The 24,347-nt window shown below is 57.6% G+C and overlaps 1 protein-coding gene across 4 annotated transcripts in view; it reads left to right on the forward strand.

Annotated features, from left to right (window-relative positions):
• The window catches only part of FARP2 (FERM, ARH/RhoGEF and pleckstrin domain protein 2), an 83,682-nt gene extending 59,452 nt beyond the window's left edge, over positions 1-24,230 (forward strand). For 2 of the 4 annotated variants that reach the window (XM_082466494.1, XM_082466496.1), the window contains 14 exons: positions 6,182-6,342; positions 10,263-10,352; positions 10,732-10,865; positions 11,201-11,282; positions 12,197-12,461; positions 13,299-13,429; positions 16,519-16,587; positions 17,146-17,235; positions 20,585-20,667; positions 21,477-21,595; positions 21,815-21,975; positions 22,970-23,077; positions 23,262-23,413; positions 23,703-24,230. In XM_082466494.1, the coding sequence (XP_082322620.1) occupies positions 6,182-6,342; positions 10,263-10,352; positions 10,732-10,865; positions 11,201-11,282; positions 12,197-12,461; positions 13,299-13,429; positions 16,519-16,587; positions 17,146-17,235; positions 20,585-20,667; positions 21,477-21,595; positions 21,815-21,975; positions 22,970-23,077; positions 23,262-23,413; positions 23,703-23,772 (1,715 nt within the window). In that variant the 3' untranslated portion in view covers positions 23,773-24,230. Of the gene's footprint in view, positions 1-6,181; positions 6,343-10,262; positions 10,353-10,731; positions 10,866-11,200; positions 11,283-12,196; positions 12,462-13,298; positions 13,430-16,518; positions 16,588-17,145; positions 17,308-20,584; positions 20,668-21,476; positions 21,596-21,814; positions 21,976-22,969; positions 23,078-23,261; positions 23,414-23,702 lie in introns of all 4 variants that reach the window. The other 2 variants (XM_082466495.1, XM_082466497.1) reach the window with 2 other exon arrangements.
• The last annotated feature ends 117 nt before the right edge of the window (positions 24,231-24,347 follow it).

Here is a 24,347-nt window from a genome sequence, read left to right on the forward strand (position 1 = left end):
GAAGCCCGGCACCGTCACCGCAGCCCAGAGGCAGTGCCCACCGTCCCTGCCGAGTCCCCTAGAATGATGCACTCCGCTTACGTGGACTGTTTATGTTTACTAGCTATCAAGTCTATGATCGTCTTTCCATTTCCAGCGTCTAACAACAGCACAACCTCGCGTTAGTCAGGTTGACAGCACTAAAGCAGGTAACGGCGTGTCCTGTGTGTGCCTTTTCATATCACACAGGAGTTCTCTCAGTGCAGGGTTAGAGTAGGATTCCTTTTTCCAGTTAACACACGTTTTTAAAATGGTAGTAACGATGAAGGGATGGGCAATAAAGACCGCGCAAGACAGTTTAACATGGAGAACTTTCATCATCCCCAAGATCGTCACTTTGCACAGTCCTTTAATTGCTCTGGTGCCGTGTGTGTTGTGGTTTTCACCGCAGGCACCTTCGCACCTGCTGCCCTGGAGGAGTGGCTGAGCACCAGGTGTGCTGTGCTTCCGCTTCTGTGGCGCACACGGGTCACGACCCTACGTGTGTGTGACGAGGGATGCCAGTTGTGCATCTTCAGGGTACGCTGTTCCCTCCCGGTTCAGTGAGCACCAGAAAGAAATCCATTGTTAGAACAATTACTTTGTAGATGAAAATGTTCACGTTCTCTCAGGCACTTAAAGTTGGGCATTTCAGTGTCTGTTCTCAAGGCCACGGAGTCACTCGTGGGATTGTGCCCCGGCCCCTGTCCTGAAGTGACAGAGCTTGTCGCAGCTGGCCGGGGCGCGGGGGCCGCTGTGGGACTATCTCTCCACGCGGCTCCCTGCCCACCGTGACCCTGGATGCTGTCTTTTGCGTGAACGTATCTATGTCCCCAGGAATGAGGAGAAAAGGGGATGGCATTTCTCTGTAAATCTGAACTCGTTCATTCTTTGAAGACACATTGACGTTGCCTGGTTTGTGGTTCTTGAAAATTTGTTTCCCGTTGAAATTGCCGTTTACAAATTTGCAGATATGTACTAATTCAGAACTCTTCGTTTACTCAATAAAATAAGGGAATATTTGCTGTGGATTTTGATGGCTTTTTTAGCTTCCTTTCCCTCTACTTGAGTATAGTTTTGATTTACACCCATGGAAGATTATCTCATGTGTCAGGTGAACCCCTGAAACAGCCCTGTATCTTTTCACATCACCACCCACGTCTGTCTTCATAGGCAGTTGGCCCCATGGCGCCCAGACTGTCTCATGCCGGCCGTGGTGGCGACGCCCCTGTGGAAGGCCAGTCGGGGAGGTGCCTTGCTTTTCTCAGCGGCCCTGCTCGGGCCTGTAGTGGCCCCCGTGGTCAGTGTGCAGAGGGGGATGTAGGCGAGCTGGTGGTCTGCTGGCTCTGGGCCCGCACGAGCCTCCAAGGTGCCGGCTGAGAGCAACACCGTTGGCAGCGTTGGGGTTGAGCTGCACGGTTCTCGGGTTTATAGTGCACAGAACACGTGCTGTTGGCTTCTTAATTCTGAAAATGAGACCGTTTTATTGCCTTTTCCCCGCAGTCAGCTAGACCCCACCCGATAAAATCCCCGGCCCGAAGCGTGGCAGCTGCTCAGATTCTGAACTGGCCTTTCCTCCTGGACCCCCTCTCTGCTGCCGCGAGCTTCTGCTGCGTCCGCGGAGCTGCCCGCCTCTTCAGCCCCTCTCAGGCCTTGGGGCTGCCCCACTCCTGCGCAGCGGCTGCAGCAAGCCGGCTGAGGACGGGCTGCTCGGGGCGGCGCAGGCCCCTCGGGGCGGGGGCCGGGCTCGCTCTGGGGTCTCGAGGCACCTGGTGCCCAGTGTGCTGGGGGCGGGAGGCGGCTGGCAGCGTCTAGAAAGGCTCCTGTTGGCATGAACTCCCTGGGAGACCCCGCCTTAGAGCAGAGGACAGTGGATCACGGGGGTCTCCACTTCTTCCCCCATCACACCGGCCCATCCCTCACTGACGCCCCCCACTGCCGTCACCCCCGCGGGGATGAGGTGGCGACACCTCCGTGATGAACCCAGTAGATGTACAGGGTGACCAGTTAGGAGGGTAAAAATTGTGTGGCCTTTACTTTCCAAGAACGTTCACTCAGGTTGCATCTCCTTCCTAACGAACATCACCTATGCACTTCCTGGTTTACTTGAAGAGTTTGTTTCGGGGCCCTTGCCTCCGTCGCTCCAATAGTTCAGAAGATCCATAAGTCACCGCTTCTCAAACTTTAGACAAAATGTGTCATTTATTAGAACAAGGACGTGCCCCCTGGACCACCTACACGACCTACACGTGTCGCGCAGAGGAGACCCCACACCTGGCGGGCGTCATCCGGACAAATGGCCCAGAGTGTGAATGAGTTGTAGGTTGGCACCCCCGTTTCTCTCAACAAGGAAGGAGTCTTGTTTGCTTAGAAGGAAACAGAAGAGAAGACTTGGGAAAATGCCCCTGGGTGCGCCATGCGTGTAGACGTCACCCCCTGAGTCTCAGGTGACCACAGCCACTTCCAGACTGAGCCATCACAGCCCTGGGAGACGGACAAACACACAGCAGGAAGAAGGGGTGAGCTGGAGCTTGGACCCCTCGGAGTAGCCACTTTTTTACCTCCTACTTTTATTTTATGAACCATATTTCCTATAAGAGAGACTCGTGACATCCTAGTTCAGAAGTGGAGCCAGACGTGGTTTCCTGCGACTCATCAAGGTCACGCTTACCTGGGTTCTTTGGAAAAATCAGCTTTTCCCTTTTCTTATGGGATTAGTGGTCACTGTTCCAGCCATAGAGGGAGCTTCCAGATCTTACACTCCCTCCATCATGTTAACCTTCAAACTTGACCTTGAATTTTCCAAACTGGAGCTGACTGTTGCTCCGCTATAAGGCAAAAAGTTTCAGAATTGTTTATTTTATTACAGAGTTTTGAAGAAGAGAATTTAAAGGTATGAAATAAAAGTAGCTGAGCTTCCTGTCTAAATGTGATGTTTCTCTTTCATCACCCGGTCAGACGATAAGGAGGTTACACAAAGCACAATACTGTGCTTCTCAAAACGATGTCAAAAATTATAAGATGGATATTTAGAAATGTTTGGAAATAAAGAATGCCACAGAGAAAATCATCTCCCAGGGTGGCTCACTGCAGAGTGACTGAGACGAAAGTTTTACCTTTTCAGTGTTTTTTTGGAGATGGTCAAACCCTGCACGTTTGGGAGCAGAGGCTGCCTGTGGACTCCGGGTGGACAGCAGAAACGGAGAGCTGTCCACCCATCCCAAAGCGTTTCCTTTTGGAAGCGTTTCCAGACCTGTCTCGTCTGCAAGGATTTGGTGGTTCTCGGTGCCACGGTGGGGCAGTAGCGCACCACCTACGTGTGAGCGGGTCCTGTGACTCAGAGCAACATTGACTCCTCCTGGCTGTTTGACAGTAGAGGACCTTGGACGCAGAGGTCTGGGTTTACAAACATTTTAGATTCTTCACCATGTCAGTTAAGGCTACACATACTCTGTGGCACCTAAAACTTGACATTTAGCATCTTAAAAATGCTTAAGCCATCTGCCTGTTGGTGTGCATTCTAATACAGGTCGTCCACGTGGACCGGGCTTTCTAAGGTCAGAGCCTGTCACGCCACCACACGGTCCAGAGCAGCCTTCATGCGCCCTGGCCGCTCCTGGAAGCGGCCAGCAGAGCCACGGCCCCACGGACGCGCTCTGGGCGTAGGGCCCGCGCGTCACCGGCGTCACGACAGAGAGGCAGTGGCCCGCATGCTCCAGCAGCCTCGTTTACTGCCACTTGCTTGAAAAAGCTCCTCGCAGATTTGTTCACTTCATCTCGTAGCGTCTGTGTTGACAGAATTTGATGTAGGTATGATGTATTACATTTTGATGCGGCTGACAGATTTAATAAAAACAAATGTTTAACGTCTGTGGTGCTTTTTAATCGAGTCACTAAATTGTGAGTTGACAATTTTTGTGAAATAATAAGTACAGTTGTCCCTTGGTATTCACGGGAGATTGGTTCCAGGACCCCACAGATAGCAGAACCCCTTACAGGGAAGTCTCTTACGTGAGATGGCGTCGTATTTGCATACAACCCACCCACATGCTCCCGGATACTTTAAATCATCTCTACGTTAGGTACAACACCTAATCCAGTGTAAACACTCTGTGAATAGTTGTAAATATAATGTAAGATGCTGTGTAAATAGTTGCCAGAGCGGCAAATTCAAGTGTTGCTCTTGGGGGCCTTTCTGGAACGTTTTTCCCCCCGATATATTCCGTCCTCATTGATTGAATCTTCAGATGTGGAACCTGCAGATGTGAGGGCAGCCTTGTCTACAGTGATAATATCAGCGATGGCTTTTAACCTCCCTAGAACCAAACCGGTTTATTCCAGACGAGCTGTTTGTCCCGAGGGGGTCGCTTGCTGGGCTTCGGCCTCCCGCTCGTCGGCCCATTTGTCGGCCCCCGAGCCCACCTGGCCGGGCCTGCCTGCAGCCTTGTCACAGGAGGCTTCAGAGCTAACACCACCTCCTCGCCTGTCCCCTTCTGCTCTGTAAAAATAAAGTCAGGTTTTGCAAGAACTCTGTGGTAAACCGTGCACTCGTAGCTTCCTGTCGGGCGGGAGGGCTGTGCGGGGCGGGAAGACGCGAGGGTCACCCCGTGGACTTGTTCGCAGAACCGGCGAGGGTGAGTGTCTTGGTTCTCACACCTTGAGCAACATGCCTGGGAAGAATGAGTAGACAGCTTATTAGTAGCTTCTACATCTTTTCTGAACTTTCACTGTGTAGAGGTGTCTCATTATGCAATTCCGGGCTACTTAGGGACACAGTGGACCTTGGAGTGTGACCCTGAACGGCTCGCCGGGAAACGAGCCTCTTCTGCAGCCAAAGGAGCTGTGCTCGGCCACAGCCCAGAGCCCTCGGTCGCTTTGGTCCCGCAGAAGTGACAGGGCAGGCCTGTCGGGGGAGGGGACGTAGGCAAGGCACGCTATTTTTAAGGTGGCTTAGCTTATTTTAAATGTGTAATAAAAGCAGATTTTAATAAAACTGGTTCCAATAATTTCACGTTCTTACTCTGTCCAGGTTTTCTGACGTCAGTGAACGTTTCTCTGTGTCTTAAATCTGTGTGGCTGTGAGAATCCCAGAGGAGAGCTCTGCTGTCCGGCATTGGTAGCTCCTCCGCAGAAGCCCTGGGTGGGGTCCCCGCTTCCCAGAGCTCTGAACTTGTCAATGTGAAAATAAGGGCTCCCCCCCGCCCTCAGGCCACGGTGGAGGGCTGCAGGGGCTTGTGTGTGGCAGCCCCGCCAGCAGGAAGCTCTCCGCACCAGCCTGCCTCCTACACACTTCACGCTTTAGGCTGAATAAACCAAGTTTTGGGTCTATAAACTGGTCACCGTGGGCAACTGCATTTGGTCCCCAATCACGGTGTGAAAGGATCTCGTTTTGAAACCCGTTGTGTTACTTCTAGCGTTTTGTAAACCGACTTAATAATCATACTTAGAGATAATGGTAGTTTGGGTGTTAAAACGCTATACACTTATAAACTCAAGGTAAATTTCTATCTTAAATTGCTTTTGAACAGTTAAATGTCTCCTCTAAAACTCTGCTTTAAGGTAACTTTCAAATGTGGCATTTAATAGTTACTAATCTTTCATAGAAAAACATTAGAAATAAACCTTTGAGGATTTTTTTAAATAGAAAAGAGAATTTCTTGATCCCAAAATGTTGGATGAGATAGAACGAGGCCAGAATTTTGGCTTCAGTCTGGTCAAAAGCAAACATTATTTTCAGAAGGGGAAAAAATTAAGTATTAGTTACTTTTGTGGTATGATTCTAGAAATCAGAATAAAATCCTTGCTAACGAACAATTCAAGGAAGTAGAAAACAGTATGACGAGTGTGATCCAGTTTTTTAAGTGAATGGTTAGCCTTAGAATACACGTTCTTTTCCAGATAAGTCAGCTTCAGTTTGGCCTCTTACGTGCGCACCCTCCTCCCCGTTGGCTCTATCGCGGCCGCATCTTCCCCGGGAACCCAGAGCCCTGGGCCAAGCCGCCCTGGAGGTTCTCTGGGGAAGCGGGCGCTCACTTGTCACCTGTTCTCACCGTTGCTTTATGTCACACTGAGGCCTGCGTGTCCCCGGAAGGGCCTGGTGGCAGGTGCTGTCCCTCGGGTCTGCCCTTCTTCATCTCTCGCTCCATCGCCCGTTCACTTCCAGGCCTTTCCGTGGAGAGTCCTCAGCTTCCGTCCACCCGGAAGACCCCACCGAGCCTGAGCCCACTGGGCCCAGCCGAGCAGGGCTGCACTCCCCTGCTGAGCCCCGTCCTCAGCGACGCTGGCGGAGCCGGGATGGACGACCAGGAGGAGCCGAGACACAAGGTGGGTGGCCCCGGGGTGCTTGCTGCTGGGGGCCTGGGCAGCAGGGGCTGGGGGTTCCCCAGTCCTGAGACCCTCCCACCACCTCCGGGGCGCTCGGGGTCCCTCTGTGCCTAGACGGGCCTCCTTATTCCTTTCACCTTCCTGGCGCCCGTAGGTTCCAAGTGCGGGGCTGGATCCTGGGGGCCTCAGCCTCCCCGCTTTGCTGGGAGGAGGCCTGGGGGTCAGGCGAGGCCGTGGGGCTGGTGGCTGAGGCGGTTCTGGAGGTGCGTCCCAGGGGCTGGGCGTGTGGACTCGTGGGGGAGGAGAGGCAGCTGCCCCGCAGGCTCCTGTTCCACCTCGCGGAAGAGCGGGGTCGGTAGGCAGAGCGCCGGGGACCAGGCAGAGAAACGTGCCCGCTCGCTGGTGAGGCCATAGCCTGAAGCATCGCCAGCGAGGCCCCGGCCCGCCAGATGCGCGCTGGGAGACCCCCAGGTTTCCTGATGACTCCCCTGGCAGGTCCTGGAAGCCTCGGCGTCAGCTGGCCAGGCCTTGGGCTCCCGCGCCGGCATCTGACTGCCCAGCTGGGGGCGGGGGGGCTGCCCAACCCTCCCTCGGAGCCCGCGTGCCAGCTTGCTTCCTGGAATCCCTCCTCCTTACCGTGTCTCCCACTTGCTGTGCTGTTTCTCCTTTTTAATAGAAATTGCTGGGGACGCACAGTGTTGGGAAGGCCTGAAAGGGAAGGTGGGGTTGCTTCCCTGCCTGTGTGTGGGCACCAGGCTCGGGGCTCTGTGGGGACAAAGCAGGGCCTCTCGCTCTGCTCTGACCCGGGGCCTGCGGGCAGGTCTGCTTGCTGGTGTGGCTGGCAGAGCAGCAGCTGTTTTGCTTTCTCTCCACTGAGTTTCCTAAGAGGTGCTCTTTGCTCTGGAAATCAGGGGTTGGCCCTGGCGACCCAGGCTGGCCATCCACGAGCTGCTGCTGACCGCTCTACTGCTGGCGTCCCCTTGGCACCTGCAGTATTACTGCGACCTCAGCGGTGATGTTGCCGTGGTGGTTTCCGAGCGTCTCTCTGGGCACCTTCACCCGCCACGGGGAGAGGAGCTGGTCTCGGGCCTCAGTGGGGACCCAGGCAGGAAACCCTCACCGGCAGCGTGCGTGCGACGTGTCCGCAATCCGGACCAGAGCCGGGACGCTTGGCCACAGGGAGACCAGGGCAGGGAGGGCCGAAGCCTCCCAGACCAGGACCGTGGGCCTCTTGGGGCCGCTCTGACCCCAGAGAGCTCACTGAGCACACAAGCTCAGTGATTTTTTCAGTGGATTTGAAGAAGTCATTTTTTAATAGCATGAAGCCCAGAAAGAAAGGATTGACGAGCGCGAAGTTTGGAAAGGCGGCCTGCAGGTGTCTGGGGCGGGACACCAGGAGATGGCACGGGACCATGTAGCTGCCAGTGGTGTGGGAAAAGCTGGCATGAGAAGCAGCCCGCGGACGCTCCACACACAAGTCCCAGAGGGAGGACAGCAGGACAGGCTGTGAAGGGTCAGGTGGAACCTCCCAGTGTCCCGCGGCTGAGGGGGCGGCTGCCGTAGCAGTGGCCTCCGGGACACACAGGAGGAGCGGCCTCTGCTGCCGCAACCTCCCTAAACTCCCCAGGGCTCCAGGGAGAAGTCTCAGACCCCACGGTGCAAACCCGGCCTCATCTTCCTCCCCAAACGGGTCACCTGCAGACTCAGACCCTCGCCCTGCCGCACTCCTTCCCTCGGCCGACTCGCCGCCTCCACCCACCCGGACCCTGACCGGCAGGGTCACCACCCCTCAGCCTGGCTCGCCCTTCCCTGCGCCTCCTGACCAGCCCCCGCCCCCAGACACATCCTGGGCCCCACGCACCACCATGTGCTCAGATAGGCCCCAAACACCCTGGCTTGCCGCCCCGCTGGTGACCACTTGGCTCACCTTGTACCCCCAATCCTTGACCTCTGGGCTGGCCCCCACCGCCCAGCCGCCCTCTCTAGGAGGCAGCTGTCTGTCCTGCCAGCCTCCACCCCACCTGCTCCCTTCGTCCTTCTGTGCGCTTTGCTGTCCGGCTAGGTCACTTCCCCGGTAGCTGGAGTTGCTTTCTTGCCTGGGAGGCTGTCAGCTCGAGGGCAGGGACCTCTGTTCCTGGGCACGTCCCAGGTGCCTTTTGGCACGGTGGACACGGGAGGGTCGGCCCTGAATCCTCCGCCTGGGGGAAGAGCAGCGGGCGAGCGTGCGGGGACGGAGCAGGACCAGGTGTCCGCCAGGTAGGAGAGAGTGGAGGGTCGGCCATGCACCGGGCCCTTGACCGAGGCGGAGGCGGCTATCTGAGGTGTGCTCAGGGCGGGGTGGGGCCCTGCAGGGACAAGACACAGTCCCTGGCCCCGGTGGGCATGAGGCCTGTGCTTCGCTGGGAACGCAGCGCTGCCCTTCCCGCTCCTGAGGGTCCCGTCACCGCCGACTGGCCTGTGGCCCCTGCAGACGGCCAGCGGCCCTGACGCAGGTTTAAGAGCCCCGGGGCTGGGCCACGGCAGCCAGCCTCGGGCTCTAACCGCAGGCACGGATAAAACGTACGCTGCTTGGCAATTTTAATGACTTCTGTGTGAGTTAGGCTTAATTGTTTATAATCACATACATTCATGTATGGGCAGACCTCGTATTATTGCGCTCCGCAGATACTGCCTTTTTTTCCCCTACAAATGGAAGGTTTGTGGTGACCCTGTGTCAAGTCTGCCAGCACCATTTTTCCAATAGTATTTGCTCACTTTGTGTCTCTGTGTCACATTTTGATAATTCTCACAATACCTCAAACTTTTCCATTATTATTATGATTGTTGTGGTATCTGTGGTCAGTGAGCTTTGATGTTACTACTGCCACTCACTGAGGGCTCAGATGATGGTTAGTATTTTTAGCAATTAAGTAGTTTTTTTTGTTTGTTTGTTTTGGGGTCTTTTTGGCTTCATTGAGTCTTCGTTGCTGCCCGTGGGCTTTCTCTAGTTGTGGGGAGGAGGGGCTCCTCTTTGTTTGGGTGCGCGGGCTTCTCGTTGCGGAGCACGGGTTCTAGGTGCGCAGGCTTCGGTAGTCATGGCTCACAGGCTCTAGAGTGCAGGCTCAGTAGTTGTGGCTCGCGGGCTCTAGAGCGCAGGCTCAGTAGTTGTGGCGCACGGGCTTTGTTGCTCCGCGGCATGTGGGATCTTCCTGGACCAGGGATCGAACCCGTGTCGCCTGCATTGGCAGGCAGATTCTTAACCACTCTGCCACCAGGGAAGTCCCAATTAAGTAGTTTTTAATTAAGATATGTACATTGTTTTTTTAGACATAATGTGGGAGTTCCCTGGCGGTCCAGTGGTTAGGACTCAGTGCTTTCACTGCCATGGCCCCAGGTTCAATCCCTGGTCAGGGAACTAAAATCCCTCAAGCTGTGCAGCATGGCCAAAAAAAAAAAAAAAGGGGGGGGAAAGACACAAGGCCGTTGTACCCTTAATAGACTACAGTATGGGGGAAATGTAATTTTATATGCACTGGGAAACCAAAAAAATTCATGTGACTCACTTCGTTGCAATATTTGCTTTATTGCGGTGGTCTGGAACCCAACCCGCTACATCTCTGAGGTGTGCCTGTATCTGTGTGTTAAGCAGCTACAGTCCTGTGAGTGATATCTGAACAATAATTTCATCACAAAACGAGTAATTAGCTTCACTATATGTTGCTGTTTGAACAGCAGTTCTTTTCTCAAAAAGAATAATATAAAATGAGAAAAACATCTGGGGGAGATACAGCTGGGCTTATGTCTTTACTTAGAAGTGACTCTCTCAGGAAGTGCACGTGAAGATCACATGACAGCGTTACCTTGAGCGGAAGAGATGGAGCGTTAGGACCGTCGGCGACGTGGCTGGCGCCACACGCTCACGCTGTCTGCACTTCTTGCAGTGTGCGCCCGCGGACGAGGCCTATTTCATAGCAAAGGAGATTCTTGCTACAGAGCGAACATACCTGAAGGATTTAGAAGTTATTACCGTGGTATGAAACCTAAGTCCTTTGTTGCTTTGATTTTCTTAATACTTCTTAAACCCGGGCCAGAGACAGAGCATCCCCCCCCCCCCCCCGAGAAACGGCTCTTGGCCATCGTGAGACCTGCGTGTGTGTGTATGTGTACGTGTTCTGTTAAATGTATCTGCCTTAAAACATGTCTATGTCAGGTCAGAATATTGGGTCCGATTGTTTGTGAACCTGGGAATATCTCCCTTTGAAGCTTTTCACCCAGAATTGCTTTCTAATGTTGTGAAAACTGGCTGGTCAGCCGCGGCACTGATGTGGGCCGTGCTCGTGGGGGCCCCGGGGTCGGCGCCGTGCGTCGTCGGGGGCCGGGTCCCTTGGTCACCCTGAGCTCTCCCGGCAGTGGTTCCGGAGCGCCGTGGTCAAGGCGGACGCCATGCCTGCGGACCTGATGACCCTGCTCTTCTCCAACATCGACCCCATCTACGAGTTCCACAGAGGCTTCCTGCGCGAGGTGGAGCAGAGGCTGGCGCTCTGGTAACGCCCCGCGTGCCGGCTTCCTAGCTAATTCACGAGGGCCACTGTTCCACCGAGACGGCCAGCGCTAGTCCGTAGGTAACGTCGCGTGCATTCACCCTACCCCAGAGGCGGGGACAGGAGCAGGCTCAAAGGAGACCCTTTTTTGCCTGGCCACCGCCGTTTCGCGGATGGCTGGGATGTGACGACTGCCTCTGTCGAGGATGGCCTCGCCCTCAGAGCCTCTCGGTGCTGGTCTTGCTGAGCCTGGGACCCGCCGTGGCCCTGGCAGCACGCGAAGCGTATCTCGCACGCTGTCGCGAGGTTTTGACCGTGTCTGTCCGTCTCCGCTCCAGGGAGGGGTCTTCCAGTGCCCAGGCCACAGGCGACCACCGACGAATCGGGGACGTCCTGCTCAGCAACATGCTTCAGTTAAAGGTAGCGCGGGCGTGCGCGCGGCTCTCGACCTAGCAGCTGGCCGTGTGGCCGCCGGCCTCCCGTCAGGACGGTGTTCCCCGGAGAGTGACGCACAGGGCAGGGCGGCTTTCCCCTCAGGAAGCTCAGCGTCCCGCGAGGACGGCATACAGCTCAGCCCGCGCGCCCCTCCGCGCGCTGTGTCCACGGGGACCGCCCTCCTGGGGACACGCCCCCCCCCCCCAAGGGCAGGTCCGCTGAGAGCCGCCTTCCGCCTAGCGCAGCGCTGCCGCCGGCCGGCACTCGCCCCGACACGCTCTCCTCAGGATGCAGAGCGCTCCCCGAGGGCTGCGTCCCGCCTCAGGGCCCCTCAGGGCAGGTCCGCAGAGAGCCGCCTTCCGCCCAGCGCAGCGCTGCCGCCGGCCGGCACTCGCCCCGACGCGCTCTCCTCAGGATGAAGAGCGCTCCCCGAGGGCTGCGTCCCGCCTCAGGGCCCCTCAGGGCCGCGGGCCGGTGCAGCCGCGCCTGCTGAGCTCGCCCCCGAGACGGGGCTTCTGGGCTCCCTCCCGTTCCCGGCCTCTCCTCGGGCCTCAGCGCTCCGGGCGGCGGCGCGGGTCGTGCTTCCAGCGCTCGGCGCTCTCGCGGGACCGGGACCGGTGGGGTGGGCGCCGCGAGCTCGTCGCCGAGGCCCCGCCCCCGAGGCCCGCAGTGCCTCCAGGCCCCCGGTTTTGGGGGCGGGCGGTGAACGCGCCCCGGAGGCAGAGGCGCGGGGCGTGAGCTTAGGGCCCACACGCACGCGCGGCCGCTGGGCCGGCGGGTCCCCTGTGATGCCCACCGAGGCAGACCGGGGTGGGGGGAGACCTAACAGGGGCGCGCGGGGCTCCGAGAGGCGCGGGCGGGGCCCGGGGGCAGCCGCTCAGCCGCCCCCCGCCCCGCAGACGCTCACCCGCCACTTCCAGAGGCTCCACGAGGTCCTGACGGAGCTGGAAGCGGCCAGCAGGCGCCTGCGGAGGCTGGAGGCGCTGCGCCGGGACTTCGAGCTGCAGAAGGTCTGCTACCTGCCGCTCAACGCCTTCCTGCTGAAGCCGCTGCAGCGCCTGCGCCACTACCGGCTGCTGCTGCGCCGCCTGTGCGCCCCCGACCGCCAGGACCCCGGCCGCGGCGACCAGGACCGCGGCGACCAGGACCGCGCCGACCGCCGCGGTGAGTGCGCGCCCGGCACGCCGCCCCCGCGGGCACCCGGTCCTCCGCCCGCGGCGCCGGGGGGACGGGGCGGTGGTCGGCTTCTGAACCGCACGCCTGGGGGCCACGTGGCCTGAGGGAAGCTTCTGATGTCGGTGGGCTTTGTCATTCCTCGCTTTGGTGAGAGGGACGAAGGAATAAACCCTGACCCTTGTGACCTCAGATAGGACTGACTTCCAGTTGCAGCACAAACGTAGAGCAGGAAATCACTGCCTCTCAGGTCGGGTCACCACTGTCTGTCTCTAAACGTACAAGGTGAAGAACTAGGTAGCCCTTCCTTCCACCGGGCCTCCCGGTGTCCTGAGAATAGATCAGAAACTTTCTGACGTACAGGGAACAAAACGGACCGTATGATGTGGACAGCGCCCTTCCTCTGCATCCTAAAAGCAAGTGTTTCGTGTTTGCCAAAAAGGAAGGGACAAAATTGCCCAAAATGTTTCCATGCATTTTAAGGGAAATGTGAAAGAAGAGCAGCACAGCTAAAACGAGGGCGGCCGACGCTGCTTTGCCCGTAACGTTAAATAGTTGTTTATAAAGACTGCCCCCTTTCTCTTCACCGAGCCTGAGTGTGAGCTAGTCAGCAGTTTGGGCCGAACAAGTCCAAGTTTCAGGTCATCTGCAGGGGCCCACACTTGCTGTCCCTGGCAGTCCTGTGAGGAGTTTGCGTACAATGCTCCTGGAGTTAAAACCACCTTTAAATTGTCAGTTCCTGCCACAAACTGGTGGGTGGAGGGTTTCGTCCATGCCACCCCCAGCTCCCCTGCCCGGGCACCTGTACTGAGGGACCTCTCCACGCAGAAGCCCTCAAGGCCATCACGGAGGTGACCTCCACCCTCCAGCACAGCCTCGCCCGGCTGGAGAACCTCCAGAAGCTGATGGAGCTGCAGCGGGACTTGGTCGGCATAGAGAACCTCATTGCTCCCGGCAGGGTGAGTGGCTTTGAGAAAGTTCTGTGAACTGGTTACTTCACTGGTTTTAATTGAGATATAATTCAAAATGTGTGGCTCGGTGGCTTTCAGTATATTCATGAGGTTGTGCAGCCGTCACCACTAATTCCAGAACGTTTTCATTCCCCCAAGAGAGACCCCATCCGTGTCAGCAGCCACCCCCGCCCCGCTCCCCGGTCTCCTGTCTCTGGACTTCTCTCCGGACATTTCATACACATGGACTCTCACGGTGTGCGGCCTTCTGTGTCTCACTTCTCTGACTCAGCGCAGTGTCTTCAAGCTTCATTCGTGTTGTGTGTTACGTTGGGGCTTCATTCCTTCTTGTGCCTGCATAGTGTTCATTCTCTGGAGACACCGTATTTTGGTTACCTGTTCATCTGCTGATAGACACTTGGGTTGTTTCCACTTTTCGGCCATTGTGAATAGTGCTTCTGTGAACGTCACGTACAAGTCCTTGTGTGAACATGTGTTTTCATTTCTCCTGGGCACAAATGTACATACCTAGGAGTGGAATTGCCGGGTCATGTGGTTACTCTGTGTTTAACACTTTGAGGAATCGCCAGACTTGTCCACGGTGGCTGCACCGCTTTACGTTCCCACCAGGGGTACAGGATGGTTCCCACTTCTCCATGTCGTGTCTTTGATCCTAGCCACGCTGGTGGTACATAGTGGCATCTCTTCGTGCTTGTGATTCGCGTTTCCCTAGTGACTAACATCAAGCATCTTTTCGTATGTTTATTGGCCATTTCTGTGCCTTCTTTGGAGAAATGCCTATTCAACTCTTTTCCCCACCTTTTAATTGGGTTGTTTGTGTTTTTACTGTTGCGAGATTCCTTATCTACTCTGGATACCAGACCTTACCAGAGTATGACTTGCAAGTATGTTCTCCCATTTTGTGGGTTATCTTTTCAATTTCTTGGTGGTATCATTTACAACATTAAAGTTTTTAATTTAGCTGATGTCTAATTTGTCTATTTTTTTCTTTGGTTGCTTGTGCTTTAGGTGTCATAGCTAAGAAACTATTGCCTAATCCAAGGTATGAAGATTTACCCCTGTGTTTTCATCTAAAAGTTGTTTATGTTTTAGCTCTTACATTTAGAGCTGATCATTTTGAGTTTTGTATATGGTGTGAGATATGGGTCCAACTTTGCTCTTTTCCAAGTGGATATATAGTTGTCCCAACACCTTTGCTGAACTGTCTTCACTCCTTTGTCAAAAATCAGTGGGCCACAGAGTGTGAGTTCATTTCTGAACCTTCAGTTGTATTCCGTGGGTCTGTATGTCTCCCGGGCTGCTTACTTTCTGTCACTAATTCCTTTTGCTTTGGACTCAGTACTGTCAACAAAAGAAAATTGTTTTAAGGGTTGCACAGGTCCAGTGGTTAAGAATCTGCGCTTCCAATGCAGGGGGCGCAGGTTCGATCCCTGGTCAGGGAACTAAGATCCCGAAAAAAAAGGGTTGCACAGGGGTGTTCCTGTTTCAGCACAAACGTAAGAGTATTGGAGCATGGGTGTATAAATCCTGTTTTGCGTTAGCCTTGTTAGAAGAAAGGTACTGCGAGTGTGGGACCATGAGCTCGAAGAAACAAGACTAAACAGACAGGAAGCTTTTGCCCTCCTGGAGCAGGGCCTTGGCTGGGAGCCAGGACAGCCCCTTTCCTCTCCCTCCTGGAGGGCTCCCAGGGCTGCTGCTGGCTGGGAGCTCCTGGGAGGTGGGAGGGCTCTTGTCACATTGTTGTTTCTCTGAGTGCCCCACGCAGTGACTTATAGATGGTGGCCCCAGGAAACTGTCACCAGAGGGGCAAATAAACAGGAGCAGCCACATAGAGCAGGGGCCGGGGCGGGCTCCCCGGGGCGGCCTTGCTGCCGTCACCGCTGCTATTAGTCAGGGTCTCCGAGTCCTGCCTTAACCCCCGGGGTTCCTGGCCTCCCCGAGTGAAATGCGTGCATCAGTCAGAGACGAGACCACCCCGGTTATCTGAGCGCAGGGTCGAAGAGCAGGGCTGTGAACTGAAGGTGGGTGACGAGGCCCCGAGGGTGAGTGCTGCCAGGCATCGAGGAGGCAGGACCTCAGGGAGCATACCCCCAAGGGCTGGGGTCTCTGGGGAGCGGCGGAGCTGGCCCTGCGACCACGGCAGGAAGGCCTGCCAGCTGCGGCCCAGAGAGGGCTGGGGGCCGCCCTCCTCCTCCTGCAGGGCTGTCCCTTGGGTTGGGGCTGGTTTCGCATCTCGCTGTGTCTGTGAGGATTACTGGATGAGCTCTCCTCCCTGTGCCCTTGCTCAGGTCATCTGAGGGCTGCTAAGGCTGGGGTCTTCGGGCGTGTTCTCGGGGCACCAGCCCGTGCTGTTTGTCTGATAGAACAGCAGACGGTAGAAGAGTGCCCAGAAATAGTCCAAAGCGGACTGTTCGGGGCCCCCGGGACGGTGCTTCAGCCGGGGCGCAGGCAGTTAGGGATGTCGGACATCTGTGCCCCGGAGGCAGGTGCAGGGCCTGGCCTGGCGGTGAGGGGAGCCCCGAGTCCCGGGGGGAGAGGGCTGCCCGGGACACGGGGGGCTCCCGCTGAGCCTTAGCCCACTGGAGGGTCTCACTCTGGGCTGTAGCACCTTCGTGGCCTTAGGAATCCTCTGCTCAAGCGCCAGGGCGGCAGCTGACAAGTCCCCTGTGATGTTTGGTGGGAACCAGGGGTCCTGTCCTCCTCCCTCCCATTCTCAAGCTGCCCCGCCCAGCTTTTCTTAAGCTGAACTCACGTCATCTCCATGGTGGAACCTTCCAGAAGCTGCCCCTCAACAGTGCCCTTTGCCTTGTGTGCCAGCTCTCAGCGCAGCCGGCCTGTGGGAGCTCAGAGACCGGGCACCGAGTTACCCGACACCAGACAGGATGCGGTTGACCGAGGGGAGCAGACGGGAGGGAGGCTGGAGCGGCACGGCAGGTCCTCAGGCATCCATCCAGGCAGGAGGGCGCCGCAGATGGGCCCGAGGGGGCCTGCGAGGGGCTCGGAGGAGTGTGGAGGGTGACGTGCCATCTGCCGAGGTGCCCTCGGCCAGCACACAGGGACCCGATGGTGTCTTGCAGGAGTTTATCCGCGAGGGCTGCCTCCACAAGCTCACCAGGAAGGGCCTGCAGCAGAGGATGTTCTTCCTGGTAGGTGCGATGGGCACGGTCCAGGCGGGCGGCCTCATTGTCAGGAGCCAGGAGAGGGTCGCAGAAATAAGGGTCCTTATTCTGGGTTCTGGACACCTGTCTGCAGGATGAGCAAAAGCCAGAAGGTAGAAAAATCCACACACCCGCGGCTGCAGGACCACTCTGCTCGTGCCAGCGTCAGTTCGCAGGGCCTTACTCATGAGCCCAGAGGTCCTCCCAGCGAGTCCCTGCCGCCAGCAGGTCCCCTTTTGTCAGCTCCCTTCCTCGCGTGCAGCTAGTGGAGTCAAACCCCAGCCTTCCTGGGTGGGGGTGACTCTCAGGACCAGCCCCCCACCGCCTCCCACTGGCCCAAGAGGTCTGCTGGCCCATGTGGTTACTGGTCACCCCTGGCCGAAATGACTGTATGAATGAAACAAAAATCCCTTTTTTGCCAAAAACCTCCAGCAAACTGAGTAAGCACACAGGGCCCTTGGAGTTGAAGTTGGTCTGATTGTTAAGATGTTGATTCCTTGTTACTTGTTTTTAGAGTTCACTTATCTAAAGCTTCTGGTCCCTCAGTTCTCAGACATGCTGCTGTACACAAGCAGAGGTGCCTCGGGGACCAGCCACTTCCGGATCCGGGGACTCCTTCCGCTGCGCGGCATGCTGGTGAGCGCCCGGCGCCGGGCAGGTCCGGACCGGTGGTCGGGGGCCGTGCCACGTAGCAGCACCTGCTGGGCTGTTCGTGCCTTTTCGCCCTGTTATGGCTACTGTTCTTGGTGCTCAAACAGCCCCACCTGCAGCCCCTCCAGGGCCTCTTGACCAAGCCCACCAGCCCCTGCAGGACAAGGCCCAGCTCCTCCAGGAACCCACCTACTCCTCCCAGGGAGCCCTGTCCTGTGGGGGGAGACTCCGTGAAAAACCCGGGTCGGGCGCCGGGGCCACCGTGCTGCTGGAGGGGTTGGGTGCTGACACAGCTTTGAAAAGAGAAAGCTGGACCCCTAATTCTTAAGACTGTAGAGTTTTCACTTCCTTCATTTTATACTTCTCTCTCTTTTCTTATACTGACGATTTTGGTTTCTTTCGCCATCATAATTAGTTATTTCACACACGCACAGCTTTAAAATGGTAAAACAGATAGCACCACCGCTAAAGAGAGGGCGGGCTGCAGGTCAGGACTGGCCTCAGGGAAGCTCGCGGTGACCTCCACTGAGTCGTGCTGTGTGGCCTCTCGTTTGCCCTTTGACCTCCACCCCGTGAAGAGGCACAAGCTCTGTCTTCAGAGCTCTTGAGGGCCTGGGCCGCACCGCATGCTCTGTCCACGCCACGTGCCGCCAGGGCGTGTCTGCATCCCCACCGTCTCAGTGCCGTGTGGCATGTTAACGTTGTCTCTGATGAGCAGGAATTCTTCGTCTTAATGTGATGCGGTCTGTCTTCTCCTCCGTGGTCAGTGCCTTCTGTGGCCTTGAGGTCATGGAGAGACTCCCCCTTGAGTGTAGACTCGGCCTGGAACCCATCTTTGGGAACAGCAGAGATAGGCGGCCAAGTTCAGGTTTTTGCCATAAAGATGTGCTGTTTGTCCAGAACATCTTATGCAGTGAACACCTCTCCCTGCAGCCCTGCCAGGCCCCATCCAGGTGTAGGATGGGTGGGGTCCGACCCCTGTCCAGTTCCCAATTCCCAAAGCATCAGCGCCGTCCTCCGCCCCTTTCTCCTTCGTGGCGTCTGGCCCTTCTCGCCGCCATCCGCACCCTGGGCACTGCACCGCCTTCCAGAGAGCGTCAGAGCCTCCGCAGGTGTCTCTGTAACATTTGTTCAGCTTTTCCAACTCTCAGCAAAAAGGGGTCAGTTTGAATGACCTCACCTGCCATCCCTGGAAGCAGACCCCATCTGTTTTAAAACTTATACCTTCAGTATAGGGAGAAACTGAAGATGTACAGTGAAAAGCACTCGTCATCGTACTGCCCAGTAGTAAGTGCTGTCGGCATTTCGCCATCATCTGGGGAACGCCCTGCGCAAGCTGCTGTGTAACCCGCACTGGTTTTGCTCGGCAGTTCATCTCGAACATCCTCCTGTGTCCTCTGCTTCTGCCACTGGCTCAGGAGCCATGGGTAGTGGATTGGCGCGCCGAGCCCCAGTTTATTTAACCAGCTCCCTGCACTGGACGTTTTGGCTACGTCTGGTTTTTCAGAATTAGAAACAGCACCATTGGATCTTTCTACGCGTCCTTAGTTATGGCCTTGAGATAAACAGCCACGCGTGTATGTGAGCCTGGGGCTCCCTGTTCCCGCTGAGTGGCTGTGGGAGCGGCTGATTGGGTGACCTTCCCTCCAGGCCCGTCTGCGCCTGCGCCGTCCCAGCCCTGGGCAGCCCTGGCCGTCCACCCCGTCCTCCGCGCCCCGGGGACGGCCAGCAAGGCCGCTTCCTGCGCCCTCTGCCCTCCGCCAGGAGGCACCGGGCGCGTCTGTCGCTCTGGCCTGTTAGCGTTTGTGAAGCATTCCTAAACCCTTCCAGGTCTCAGGTGCTTTCCAGGTATGTAATTCCCGTCACTTTGCCTGCAGTTCAGTGTCACCTCAGTGTTTATAAACTCCCTCCAGACGGGGATCGTGTTTGTCTTGTTCCTAGAATGGCCACGGGCACAGAGGCCCGATGAATACGTGTTGAAGGGGTGAACTTAGACGTTTTTCTGTAGTCAGTCTGTCCATCTTTTCCTAATTTAGGGTTTCTGTCCTTGGCACGGGCTCAGAAAGTCTTTCCCACACCAAGACTATGTTGGTGTGGGACTTCTTTCCTGATGGGCTTACAGTTTTTTCTCGTTTACCTAATCTGCCTAAAATTTGTTGGTTTTGATGTTTTTAGATTGGGATGTAACATTTTCTCCTCGTATAGTCAGTTTTCCCATTATTTGTTGCATCCTCCATTTTCTCACTGATCCCAAAGTCTGCCTTTATCATATAAAAAATTCTTGTCTTTACACTTGGATTCTTTCTGAAGGTCCTGTTTCATTTCTGTCTGTCCCAACATCAGCCTACACTCTTCTAATTAGTGGCGGTGTAAGGGTTAGTCACTATGTGGGTAACTTCCTTCCCTTATTTGTCCTTCTCTTTAAACAGTTCTTTGCTCAAGTATTTAATTCTTCTAAATCAACTTTGGAGTCATTTGGACAAATTCCTTCAAGAAACACCATTGGCGTTTCTGTTGAAACTGCATTAAATTTACATATTGACTTGGAGGGGGCAGCCGACATCTTGATAACCTCCTGCTGGCTGCGCTCATGTTAGTTTCAGACCCTTTTAAGTCCAGTGTGAGGCTCGGTGGTTGGCGTCCCATGTTCTGGGGGGGGGGGGTCGCCTGTAACTGGCTGCTCCTGGGGACAGACAGCCAGCCCTCGCTCCTGACTGTGGAGGGAAGGATGGTGACTCTTGGCTTGTGAAAGACACCGTTTCCTTCTGTTTGTATCTAAGAGGTATTATCAGAAATAACATGTGGGATTTTGGCAAAGGTGTTTCAGCATGTGGAGGGGGCTGGTCACTCTTCTCCCTTCGACTTTGTGACAGGGTGGGTTCCATCAGTCACCTTCCTCATTCCTAGAACAAGCTCACTTGGTCAGAGGACAGTTTCTCCTCTAGGTTTTTAGGTCTGATTAAGGAATACTTTGTTCTGGAGTTATTTCTCTTAATCTCTCATAACTGAGATTAGCCTGAATCTAACTCTGTTAGCTTTTGGTACCACTTTATAAACATGAATTGTCCAACTCCCTTTTCAACTAAAATGCTCAACATTTTTTCCCGTGCTTGATTTTCAGCTAATAGTGCTGGACCCACCGGTGAGTAGTTAGGTGCCCATGGCCCTCAGCTTGCCCACCTGGGCAGCAGGCGCCATGGTGCGGGGATCCCTTGTGTCTCCTGTAGCCCCTCGTAGAGTCGGCGTGGGCTTGGTCAGCACCTGTGTCCCGCCGCAAGCTCGGGCTCCGCCAGCCCCGCTCCTGGTCACGCTCTGCCTCCTCTCCCGCCCGCAGGTGGAAGAACGCGAGAATGAGTGGTCTGTCCCGCACTGTTTCACCATCTACGCCGCTCAGAAGACAGTCGTGGTGGCAGCCAGGTAAGGGCCTTCCGCCCACCTTCCACAGCCCAGTGGCCCTGGTCCCCTCTGAGTTGTGAGAGTGTCGCGGTCACGGGGACACACGGCCCCTTGAGCGCTGCTTCAAAGCTACGCGGCCGCAGGAGCAGCTTCACTGTCCATGGGAGCTTGTGACCGTGAGACCATCCGCAGAGACTGGCTGTGACACTGCTGGCTGCTCGAGGGATGGGCCGGCCACACCGAGGCCTGGCGTCACTCGCCTCCCGCCCCAGAGCTGGGCAGCAGGAGCTGACTGGGCCGTAGCACAGTGGCAAATGGACACTTTCCCCGCCCCCCGTGCCCTGTCGACAGCAAGGCGACCCGAGCTCCTGGAGGCCTGGACGCTGTGCCCGGTCCCTCCCCTGTGGGAGCCTGCGTCCCCAGCTTCTTCCGAAGGAGGCGTCGTCCTGCGTCCGGGGGGGCGGCGCCTGGCTCTCAGCTCCCGTCCTGCAGGGTGCTGGCTGACGTCATAGCACAGGGCGCTGGACCACCAGGAAACCCTGGCAGCTTAATTATGATCGAGGACCCAGTCTCATATTTCAGCTTCACAGCCCCAGAGACTTAAAAACCCGTTCCAGGAACAAAGTACCCGGTCGCGTACCCCCGTTCCAGCATGACGGATGCAGTCTGGGCCTCCCGCAGCGTCCTGACAAGCCCTCTGGACCCGAAGGACAGGGTGCACGAGGGGGAAACAGGCACCCTGACCTTCTGCCCCCCAGTGGGAGGGGGCGCGGCCGGGAGCCCTGGCTGTGGGCCCTGCCCAGCGGCTGAGCTTCGGCCCTGCCCCGCAGCACCCGGCTGGAGAAAGAGAAGTGGATGAGGGACCTGAACGCCGCCATCGATGCAGCCAAGAGCAGCGCCGACACGGCCCTGGCACCGCTGGGCAGCATGCTGTGCCCCCTTCCCCGCAGTGAGTGCTGGCTGGGCCCCCGGGAGATAAGGAAGCTTTCCTGTGGGTGTCACCCTGGTCACGGGCAGCCCGCTGGGTCCACCAGGGACCTTTCAGTTGGGCGGGAGGGGCGGGAGCTCTTCTGGCAGGAGCAGCGCGTGGTCTCGCTCCCTGCGTGCTGCTGGCCGGGGGGCGGGGGGGCTCCCGTCTCCTCTGAGCGGGGGCTGACTTCTCCCCCAGGGCCCTCCGACGAGGTCTCTCTGGAGGAGTCGGAAGACGACACTCGCGGGGCCCGCTGCTCCTCAGGGGGGCCGGGCCAGCACCGGGCCAGCACCGCCATGCACGTGTGCTGGGACCGCACCACCAGCATCTCCAGGGCCGACCGCAGCGCGGCCGTCGAGGTGCGGCCACCGGAGACCCTGCTTGTGTGGGCTGATGGGGCACCCGGGGTCCACGGTGGCGGGGGAGAGCAGCCCGGGTGGGCGGGGCCGGGTGGGTGCCATCAGGAGCTCTCTCTGAAGGGCCTGTCGCCCCGGGATGGCTGCCTCCCTCACCGGGAGCGGCCTCTTTGCACCCGGGCCACCTCTGCCTCCACTTGTCCTGAGCTTCTGCCGAAGCTGGGGGAGGGACCAGCAGAGCAGGCGAGGAGCGCAGGGGGGTCCTGAGACGGCGGCGGGGGGAGCAGGGAGCGTGGCCAGCTCGCTGGGGCCTGCAAGACGGCGGAGTGGCCCTGGATACCGCGTCCGCCGTCTGTGCCACCCCCTCACGTGTCAGAGGTGCGGGGCCCTCGTGAGCACCAACCCTGACGGGGACAGAGGCCTGCGTCGTGGGGAGGGCCCTGCCGTCTGCGGATGTATTCGGGCCCGTGTGCCTCGCCCCAGAGTGAGGTACGAGGACAGAAGTGGTGGCACCAACCGGAGGGCACAAGGGCCAGCGCAGAGCGGCGCCCGGACTCGGGGCCGAGCGGGGCGGCTCCCCCTCGCCCTGCCAGAGGGGCGCCACGCTGCGGGCCGGGGCCAGGGTTAGCTGGCTGCGTGGGCCTCTGTTGACGGGGCACCCCTGTCCCCCACCGTCTGAGAACCTTCCAGTCTGGGCTCCGTGTCTGTTACAGGGGATTTGTGATGACAGGAAAGAAACAGCGTCATTCTACTTCGTTCTCCAGACTTTTTACCATCCTTCAGATTGTTAACTGCCGACGCGCAGAGCGTCCGAGCGGCACGGGGAAGGGCACCGCGTTCCCGTCAGTGCGGAGCGGAGCGAGGGAAGCCTGTGGCGGGTGATCCTGGGGAGACACCTGCTCCCAGGAGGCCCCTGCGAGGACGGAGCCCGCAGTGGCTGTCTAGGGGCTGACGGTCCTTGGACACCCAGGCCCACAGGCTTTTCTTTTCCTTTCAGAACCAGCTCTCAGGATACCTGCTGAGGAAGTTCAAGAACAGTAACGGCTGGCAGAAGCTTTGGGTGGTCTTCACCAATTTCTGTTTGTTCTTCTACAAAACTCACCAGGTAGGGGTGCTTAACCGAGCCTGAGGGGGGCTCTGCCCTTGGCACTGCAGGACCGCCATGCCCGCCCACTGTGCCCTCACGGAACCCCCTCGGTTCCGAACGAGCCTGGCCCCGCCGCCGCTGCCGTGTGGGGAGAGGGCCGGGGGCTGGGCGCGTGCCGAGCGCGTGCCCTGCTGCCTTCCAGGACGACTGCCCCCTGGCCAGCCTCCCGCTGCTGGGCTACAGCGTGAGCCTCCCCGGGGAGGCTGACGGCATCCACAAGGAGCACGTCTTCAAGCTCCAGTTCAAGTCCCACATCTACTTCTTCCGGGCTGAGAGCAAATACACATTCGGGAGGTAATTTCGCGGGGGGCTGCCAGGGCCCCCCGTATCTCCTCGCCTCTCCTGCTTCCCCTGAGGACACCAGAGGCGAGTTTCCTGGGTCCTGGAAAGGAAGGGCCGAGCACTGCTTCCAGGCGTTTAACTGGCCCATGCTCAGTCCCATTCCCTCATTTGGGGTCATGCTTGGGAAGACAGTTGAGCACAAGCCCACTGGTCTGATGGCCAGAGCACGCCCCCTGCTTCCCAAACAAGCATGTGCGGGGGTGGGGGGGGCCGGTCTGACGGTTCCGAAACCTCTTCTCAGGTGGATGGAGGTGATCGAGAGCGCCAGCACCTCACCAGGGAGGGCCGGGACCCCTGAGGAGGAGGCGTGAAGCCCACCCTGCCCGGCTGAGGAGAGCCGAGCAAGCAGAGCAGGGCCAGCACGTGCCCACGACTGCTCGTCCCGTGTCCCCCCTGCAGACTGGCAGTGGGTGGGCCTCACAGGGACACCTGGGAGGGACACAGGCCCCCTCAAGACCCAGTCACTCTCTTGGCCCCGTGGGGCACCAGGACAAACACGCGTGTGCGTGGAAACAGGCCCAGCTCCATGCACTGACGAGGCTGGTGCTCACCTGCCCTCTGTCCGCCTCCAGAGCAGGATCCTGCCCTTCAGGCTGGGTGAAATGAGGGGTGGGGACAGGGCCCCTGGGTCACAGCTGCATGGAAGTCCAGCAGAAGCCACCCTGCCGCCCACCCCACGTACCTCTGCAAAAAGTCCCCATAATTTATCAGTCCCCAGGAGGTGTGCTGTGCTAACGTGCATGTGGTCAGAAATAAAGGGCATCTCCTGTGTGCCTGCGTGCTGCCCCTCGCCGTCCAGTGGGCCACACGTGGTCCCCGCGTGCTGTGACGAGGACTCGGAGGCCTGGAGCACAGGCTGTGGACCCCGCCCAGCCACCACCAGCAT

Source organism: Balaenoptera physalus (assembly GCF_965194825.1).
Source record: "Balaenoptera physalus genome assembly, chromosome: 6".
In the NCBI taxonomy this organism is placed as follows: domain Eukaryota; kingdom Metazoa; phylum Chordata; class Mammalia; order Artiodactyla; family Balaenopteridae; genus Balaenoptera; species Balaenoptera physalus.